The sequence below is a fragment of the Ips typographus genome, linkage group LG5, assembly GCF_016097725.1.
Source record: "Ips typographus isolate SLU linkage group LG5, UJ_Ityp_2.0, whole genome shotgun sequence".
In the NCBI taxonomy this organism is placed as follows: domain Eukaryota; kingdom Metazoa; phylum Arthropoda; class Insecta; order Coleoptera; family Curculionidae; genus Ips; species Ips typographus.
The window spans coordinates 11,858,245-11,866,803 of NC_138426.1; the positions used below are offsets into that span (position 1 = coordinate 11,858,245).

Below are 8,559 nucleotides of genomic sequence, written 5' to 3' on the forward strand. Positions count from 1 at the left end.
CTGCAAAAAAGTGATTCATCCAACCTTATTTTAGTAAAAGTAAGTTAAATAAACAATCTGACATCGATTTCATTAAAAAAGAACTAAAAATACGGTGGCACCTAAAGTGCACCAGAACCGGAATTTTTGACAGGCTTTCTAGTATAGTAGGCGGTGTTACAATACATAACCAAAATCCCCTAATTTTTGATGTATTCAAAAAAACTAAATGTCATCACTCATAAAAAAATACACAAAACAGTCTATCCGGGAAATTTGAACTTTCAGTTGACTATATTCCAATTTACTGATAAGTATCGAGGACCAACACAATAATTATTATAACATTGTAGACAATTTTGAACAAAACGATAAGAAAACCAACTACTCGACATTTGGTGAAATATTACCCGATCGAGCGATTAAAAAGCATGACAGAAAAATGCGTGCTAACGGGCCCTCAGTGTCAAGCGCGCGCGGGCTGCACCGATTCACGTTCGCCATCAAACGCGACCGGCTACGCGATGGAGACGAAACCTCGCCTAACCTCAGAGACAATCTGGCAAAAACTACAACAGTTTTACGATACGAAAGGCAAAAATTTGGTTATTAAAGACCTCTTCGCGGCCGATCCCCAACGTTTCAAACAACTCAGGTAAGCCCTTTTCAAGTTATTCGCCTCCAACTTATTGAGTTTACACGAGTGACCTCTATACGACCTTGATGTATTATTTGGATGTTTTTCATTTTGTTTTTTCCATGGTTGTTGAGGTCAAAACGTCACTAAACTACCTACTGTACTCCTCGATAATCTAAGAACACTTACCTCTTGTTACGCAACTTGTTAAAAAGCACTTGTAATAAGCAACGTTTGTATCACTTAACACTTATTAATGTGAAGCAATATTGGGTAATGAAAATTTCTACTTTTATCTTCATCAACTAATGAGCAGCATTTAAGTTCTTTCTCACTGCGTTTCACCGTGAAATAACAATATCACTGGGCTATTTAATTAACTTTATCTGCGTTCACGTTTGTATTGTTTATTTGGGACACAAATCCCAGTGGCGTTTCATCACCACTTTTCTGTTAAATTGATTTGAAACTAAAAAAAAAGCGCATTGTCTTCAACTTGACATGATTTTACTGCAAAAGTGGTTTCAGGGTAAATACCATGTAATTTAAACTTAGATTAAATCTATCTAGAAATGATAATGTTGTAATTGATGGATTATACAGGTGTGGTAAATCCAAAACCCACCATAGGAAAACCGCGTAACGGACAGAGAAAAGTACATTATTGCATGCGCGGGACTAAGACAGAAAACGAAAAAAATATCAAGTAGGCCATATTTTCAGCGCGCTGTTGCCAAACGCCAAGTTATTTTGTCGACGGTATTTGAGTGATACTTGGCGTTTGGCAACAGCGCGCTGAAAATATGGCTACTTGATATTTTTTTCGTTTTCTGTCTTAGTCCCGCGCATGCAATAATGTACGTTTCTCTGTCCGTTACGCGGTTTTCCTATGGTCGGTTTTGGATTTACCACACCTGTATGTTACACTCCTTGTAAGTGATATTGCAAAAATCATCCCTAGATGTAATTTCCAGTTTTCTATGAACAGCTTGGTTTCTTGAGTTTTTCTCTATCTTTTCAAATAGGAGTGGTCCCAAAAGTATGCTTGAAACCAAATGATAAGCCAGAGGAACGACTATAATGTCCAAAAAAGCACTTTCCAAAGAAAGACCAAATTAAATTGTAAAACCTTCTTCTGGAAATATCACTTAAACACCTAAAAAATAAAATATTTAATTATATCAATAAAGAGTCGATATAACGTAGCCTACAAATTCATTTTTCGTAAGGTTCAAATTTACCTGAAACACCACCACTATTCCAATGGGTTTTGCCTTATGTTGGCCACTTAGTGCAAGCGAAAATCGACTTTAATGATTTTATTTCTACAGTGTTGCTACGGCTCTAAACTTGACACTCGCTGTGCTAGGTTTGTGCCAAATATCAGGGCCGTACCTGACCGATTTAAAAAAAATCCCTCAAAGAAAAAGGAATGGTTACAGTCAAGAAAAAGGTTTAGTTAGCTTTGGAGCCCTCTGGCGGCCAAACGGAGCACCCTATCAACACAAACGGTCATATTTATGGAAAGCCCATTATATTTTCTATCCATTGACATATAAAAGTCTATACAAAGTGTTGCAAATAAACGAGTGGTTTGACTGAATTTGACAGCTACTACTTTAACCTTCAATAACTCGATTATTTTGACAGTTGGTTCAATGTATCAATTTAAAGAATAATTTTTTTAAATAAGTGACCTAATACAAACTTACCTTAATTTTGAACAGAGAATCAGATAAAGTTATAAGAATAAGGAGTGTTTAATTTGGAAAACGTCTTTTTAGAACTGACATCTTGAGCTCTTTTTTTGACCATCCTGTATGACATATTTTATTGTTTTTCTCCACCCACTCTTAGAACAAACCGTGTATAACACGACAAAACCCAAAAACCCAGAAAAAAGCGTTTCCTGTATAAATTAAAACTATTGTTTTGGAGACTGAAAATATTAAATTTCACATAGAACAGTAAATATCTCAGAAACGGATACAGAAAAGTGTACGACATTAATGAATTTGACGTAGAATCCAAAAATGCAATAATATACAAGGTGTCCCATTTAAGCTAAGCAGCAGTTGATATCTACTTCCGGTTAAATCGTTGCACGCGACATAAAAAACAGGACTCCTTTTATGTTTTGTTGTTTTTTGTTGTCAACCCCAAGATTTTATCTCAATTTTATTAGGACACCGTGTATATGTTGTTCAGAAAAAATACGCTTTAAAAAATAATTACAAAATATGAGATATGTGTCCCAGAAATTTTCTGATAGATAACAAGTTAGTAGTTTCTTTAGTACTTAATTTTTTGTATAAAATGGGTAGTCAAAGACTTAAATTTGGTTCAAACGTTCTCCAGAGATGACAACAAATATTCTACGAGTGCGTCTAAAATAATTGAATAAATTTTGATTATTTTGTTCACCTTTCATGGAATTCCTTGAAAAAGTTGCATTTTGTCAAGTAGGGTGAAGGTGGAAGCCATTTTGCTATATTTATATTCTATTATTCATCATCAGCTACAACAAAAGCTAAGAGTAGTAGTAGAAGTAGTAGATCCCAGTAGATAAAGGTTTTTATGTCTTGTAATATTATTAAAACATTTAACAATGACAGTAATGTTTAGAAAATTGTGTATTTTCCTAGGTTTGCCCTTCCAAAAATGGCCAATCAGCTGTTTCTGAGATTCCGTTGGAGTATCCAATACTTTATTTCCGATTGGTCCTGGGACTTGAACCGTCGTTTTTGGCTTCAAAGCTCTTTGAATTAATTTTTATTCAACGGTGTCGTTTTATTTAAAATTAAACCTTAAGACTAAACCCCTAACTAAAAGTATAAATCTAAAAGAAGTTTAGATGGTAGTGCTAAGTCGGTACGGCGGCCAATAGAAAGGCAATATAAACTGCAAATTTTTAATACTATCCTTTACGGTGAACTAGTTTCATCCCTATAAGGCCATCAGCACTCAAATCTGACGAGCAAAAGCTGTTCAAATTACCATGAATCCTTGTTGGAAGCAATAACCTGCTTCGACAATAGTCAAATCCAATAATCCAATAAGAGTTATATCATTAGAAACGTCTATTTCAAAGTTTTTTAGCTGACTGCAGAAATTGAAACAAAAACTGACTTTACATTTTGTTGATATCGCTAATTTTAATTTATAAATATAATAACTATAGAGAACTTATAACTTTTAGTCTTATTATATCAACTCCTAACGATGGCGATATCCTGCTGGACTACTCAAAAAACCGCATCGACAATGAAGTTCTCAGCCTTCTTTTCGAGCTGGCCCGACAGAGAGGTGTTGAAAAAGCCAGAGATGCCATGTTCACCGGACAGAAAATAAACTTCACCGAGGACAGGGCAGTTTTGCATGTGGCTCTGCGTAACAGAGACAACACTCCTATTCTGGTAGAAGGCAAAGATGTCATGCCAGAAGTGAATGCTGTCCTTGAGCACATGAAGCAGTTTACCAACTCAATTTTAAGTGGACAATGGAGAGGGTGAGTGTCTGTTTATTTTGAGTTTCCATGATAGTTGAGGCTTTCTGCTCGCAGATACTCAGGGAAACAAATCACTGATGTGGTTAATATTGGTATTGGTGGTTCCGACTTGGGGCCTCTAATGGTAACCGAAGCTTTGAAACCGTACAGCAAAGGCTTAAAACTGCATTTTGTGTCTAATATTGATGGCACCCACTTGGAGGAAACCTTACGTAAAGTCGATCCAGAGACTGTTTTGTTTATTATCGCCTCCAAGACATTTACCACGCAAGAGACTATCACCAATGCTACCTCCGCCAAAAATTGGTTCCTAGGTTCAGCCAAAGACGTAAGAAGTAGTTTATCAAATTAATTTGGTTATGATAACGTCTGGTTAATTACAGCCTGCGGCAGTAGCTAAACACTTTGTCGCTCTCAGCACCAACGAGCCTAAGGTGAAAGACTTTGGAATTGACCCTGCCAATATGTTCGGATTTTGGGATTGGGTGGGGGGCCGGTATTCTCTCTGGTCCGCGATTGGTCTAAGTATTGCTTTGTCCGTGGGATTCGATAACTTCCAGCAGTTGTTGGAAGGAGCCAATTACCTGGACAAACACTTTTTGAGTGCCCCGTTAGAGCAGAATGTAAGAGTTCTTTTGTTCCAAATTTTGCTTCCAGAATTGACAATATTAAGGTTTAAGGCTCCTGTTATTCTGGCAATACTGGGTATTTGGTACGACAACTTCTTCGGAGCGGAAACGCACGCGCTTCTCCCTTACGATCAGTACTTACATAGATTTGCGGCGTATTTCCAACAGGGCGACATGGAAAGTAACGGAAAATACGTGACGAGGAATGGAGAAATTGTTAGTACATTTGTCACATCTTTAACAAGTTTAGTGGATGATGGTTTCAGGTTGATTACAATACTGGACCTATTGTATGGGGTGAACCAGGGACCAATGGACAACACGCTTTCTACCAGTTAATCCATCAAGGCACTCGCACAATTCCGGCTGATTTTATTGCACCTGCTCAAACACACAATCCAATTAGGTAAGCAATTTTTTTAAGGTTACAAGCAGATGTGCAGTGTGTCGCAAATACCACTGGACGTTTTCTTCCGTCGTTCACTATAAGTCTAAGATATTATATTTTCTTATAAATGTTTCGTAGATAGGTACCATTTTAATAATTTTTAATCTTGCCAGAGTTGCATTGATTAAAAGTCTCTGATACAGTGAAATGTTGCCTAGCTTTCCTGATTTTTGAGGATTTTTATTTATGAAAATTACACGAATCCTTTATCCTCTTACAGCAACAATCTCCACCACAAAATTTTGCTAGCCAATTTCCTAGCACAAACCGAAGCTTTGGCCTTTGGCAAAACACCAGAACAAGCCAAGGCCGAGTTGGAAAAGTCGGGAGTTCAAGGTGAACAACTGGAGAAAATTCTGCCTCACAAAGTATTCCAGGGTAATAGGCCTACTAACAGCATCGTCGTTAAGAAAGTTACTCCATTCACTTTGGGAGTACTTATCGGTGAGGCTTGGTATTAATTGTACACCACAAAAAGATAAGAGTTTAATTTGCAGCTTTATACGAGCATAAAATCTTCACTCAGGGAATAATTTGGGACATCAATTCGTTTGACCAATGGGGTGTCGAGTTGGGTAAGCAATTGGCCAAGGCAATCGAGCCGGAATTGCAGGACAACAATCCAGTGTCCACGCATGACGGTTCCACAAACGGGCTGATTAACTTCATTAAAACTAACCGCTAAGTAGGAGTAGCTCAAATTAAAGGCTCGATGTCCCCTCTAGTAAAAATGTGTTCCACTATACCATCCTTAAAGCCGCCAATAGAATAATTAAATAATATTAAATACTCCTGAACACAGTGTAATGCATATTAGGTGTGTAATAGACCAAGGTTTGTTAGTAATTATATGTTCGCAGAGAGTAAAAGGGGTCTTGAGTATAAAATAAGACTGGTTGGCATCAATTACAGTCGTTGTTGTACGCTGAATTATTTTTAGAATGTTTGTATATGGGTGTAGTTATCTTATTTTTCTCCTTTATTTTTTAAATGGATTAATTATATTGTCCTGTTTCCCAAATTGCTTTTTATTGCACTTAAAAGCTCTATCTTGGGACGCATTCGTTTTTAAGCTCCATGGAGCGAGTAGAGCGTTTTTGATGTCACAATGACGTAATTTAGCAAAACTATAATTTAAGCAACTGTCAAATTACGTCATTGTGACGTCAAAAAAGCTCTGCTCGCTTCATGAAACGAATGCGGCCAGTGACTCAATAGAGTACTTCAGGATCATAAGCAGCAAAGTTGCAGCGTAGTCTGTACACAAAATGGATATGGTGTTGAGTTTGTTAAAATTAAATTGACAACATCGCCAAATGCCTCTAAAATCATTTTCAAAATGCGTTAATCCTCTAAAACTCTTCCAAGAATCTTTTAATAATTCCAGATGGTACAATCACTTTGAAAATGCCAAAAAATGTTCTTTCTTTAGTAGTTTGCATTAGTAGAAGATTCTCTAGACTTCTAACCTGAAATTTTTCAGGTTATGTAAACAGAGACAACAAAGTATAATCCCTGCTTTCAAAATCTATACAGTAGATTTATGGATATTTACAATAATTGATACCTAATAATATAGGTACCTCTAATTACCTAGATTAAGTATCAGATATCCTACAGATAAAACATTTTGTATTGTCATAAAACATAATCTCCAACCTGTTGATTGTGTTGAAACACAGTGAATGGGTGAACACAAACATGAACATAAATGTGAAAGACCTCATCAAATCAAACTATACAGAACCCAAATTTACAGTTGATTTTTACCAAATAGTGCGTCCATCCTACTCAACAGATGATGACAGCTGTACAAACAAAATAATTAAAACTAACAGCACAATTTGCTGGAAAATCCAGGACAATGAGTTGATCAAAATTGAAGACAACCTAAAAGGTATATTTTTCGACTCTGAAACTTACATAGTGCAATGGAATTTTGATTTGAAAGTTGACAAAACCTTGATCCAGGAAACATTAATGTATTACTGGAAGGGTCAAAAAGCACCAAAAGGATTTTCTCCGCTACCCCCTGAAATTGAAGAGCACTTCCCAGTTGAGAGAGTAGTACAGTGGAGTGAACCAGCACTCTTTTTCCATGCATTTCAACAAAGTGTGGTAGCGTTTTCAGGGAAGGAAGTTGACTTTAATGCTCATGTACCACACCTTTTGCTTGTAAGAGGTGAATTAAACGAAGAAATTCATTTGTATGAAGTGCCATGTGAGGGAGGCAATTTGAGGAGTAGAGCCATATTTTTGTTAATTGTTCCTGAAGAAAAACTTGTTGTATATTGGTTTGGTAGGGACACTTTGTTAGAATATAGAAATGGGATAGTTGAAGCAATACAGCCTCATAAAAGTTTAAGTAAATTGTGTTCAGAGTGGGGCAGTTTTACAGTGCAAACAGTGGTTCAAGGAGTCAAGCTGGCAGTATTTGAGGATTTAGTGAAACCCTCTCTAAATGTCCTTGAAAACCAAACCATTCTTCCAAGCCCTAAATTATTTTATTTAAACTCCATCACAGGAGATTTTCTGGCAACTGAAGTGGAATATCCTTTAAGATCATCAAAAGCAGAGGCACCCTTTCCATTTTTGCAGTCGCATCTTTATACAGCTACTCAACCAGGTACTTTTTACAACCATATACGAATTATTTTAGTTACAAAAAATGTAATTTTTAGCATTATTTCTGTTGGACAACCATTCAAAAGTTTGGCTATGGGAAGGACCTCAAGATGCTGAATCTCCCAATAAAAATCAATTTGTAAAAGAACTTAAGTTAGCTAAACAGTTAGTTGATGACTATGTTGTTGAAAAGACTAAGGACATTAACCAAGAGGTTAAATTAGAGCACATCTATGCCTATAATGAACCACCTGAGTTTAAACATTTATTTCCATATTGGCAATAATATGTAACTTGTGTAAATAAGTAGTAAATGGGTTCAAGAAACATACAGAAAATTATTTCCATGTAAGAACTTGTATAGGTATATTTTATTGAAATATAATAAAAGTGGAAAACGGTTTGTGGAAGTTTTGATAAAAAAAAAATTAAAAAATAAACAACAGAAATGGCAAATGGCGGGAACTGATAAAAATCACATGATACAGTATTTACAAAACTATACGTATGTCACGTGACCTTTCAATAATGACACGCATAGACCCTAAATTACAAATAAATGTGTTACCGTTACCAATCCCTGTAAATCACAAACCGAACGAAAACGTCTATTGACATAAATTTGCTAACTTTCATGAAATCATCTGCACCCCACACACACACACACACATGCAAAATTATGTGGCAACACTGTTTGAAGTCAGATGTCGGTTGGAAAAGGTGGGGATTATGT

General features: G+C 36.2%; 3 protein-coding genes across 5 annotated transcripts in view; 2 read left to right on the top strand and 1 right to left on the bottom strand.

The window, feature by feature from the left end:
- LOC145729419 (5-oxoprolinase) overlaps positions 1–1,013 on the bottom strand; it is a 60,623-nt gene extending 59,610 nt beyond the window's left edge. For 2 of the 3 annotated variants that reach the window (XR_014178347.1, XR_014178346.1), the window contains exon 1: positions 806–1,013. The gene's annotated coding sequence lies outside the window, so the exon portion shown is untranslated. The remainder of the gene's footprint in view (positions 1–805) is intronic. The other variant, XM_081980173.1, reaches the window with a different exon arrangement.
- On the top strand, positions 256–6,222 carry Pgi (glucose-6-phosphate isomerase). Its single transcript, XM_081980185.1, has 8 exons — positions 256–634; positions 3,816–4,124; positions 4,179–4,452; positions 4,508–4,747; positions 4,805–4,969; positions 5,020–5,159; positions 5,422–5,645; positions 5,699–6,222. Exons 1-8 carry the CDS (start codon positions 411–413, stop codon positions 5,884–5,886), a joined length of 1,764 nt encoding a protein of 587 aa, XP_081836311.1. The 5' UTR covers positions 256–410; the 3' UTR covers positions 5,887–6,222.
- A 442-nt stretch (positions 6,223–6,664) lies between these two features.
- On the top strand, positions 6,665–8,229 carry LOC145729425 (supervillin-like). The gene is made up of 2 exons (XM_081980186.1): positions 6,665–7,827; positions 7,883–8,229. The coding sequence occupies exons 1-2, from the start codon at positions 6,903–6,905 to the stop codon at positions 8,110–8,112; spliced, it is 1,155 nt and encodes a 384-aa protein (XP_081836312.1). The 5' UTR covers positions 6,665–6,902; the 3' UTR covers positions 8,113–8,229.
- Positions 8,230–8,559: the final 330 nt, after the last annotated feature.

What these genes read in the sequence shown, in the direction of transcription:
- LOC145729425 (XM_081980186.1), top strand. Translation starts at nt 6,903, where the DNA reads ATGAACATAAATGTGAAAGACCTCATCAAATCAAACTATACAGAACCC. An exon ending in TTATACAGCTACTCAACCAG is followed by an intron (nt 7,828 to 7,882) that starts GTACTTTTTACA and finishes TGTAATTTTTAG; the next exon opens with CATTATTTCTGTTGGACAAC.
- Pgi (XM_081980185.1), top strand. Translation starts at nt 411, where the DNA reads ATGACAGAAAAATGCGTGCTAACGGGCCCTCAGTGTCAAGCGCGCGCG. An exon ending in CAACGTTTCAAACAACTCAG is followed by an intron (nt 635 to 3,815) that starts GTAAGCCCTTTT and finishes TATAACTTTTAG; the next exon opens with TCTTATTATATCAACTCCTA. An exon ending in TTAAGTGGACAATGGAGAGG is followed by an intron (nt 4,125 to 4,178) that starts GTGAGTGTCTGT and finishes TTCTGCTCGCAG; the next exon opens with ATACTCAGGGAAACAAATCA.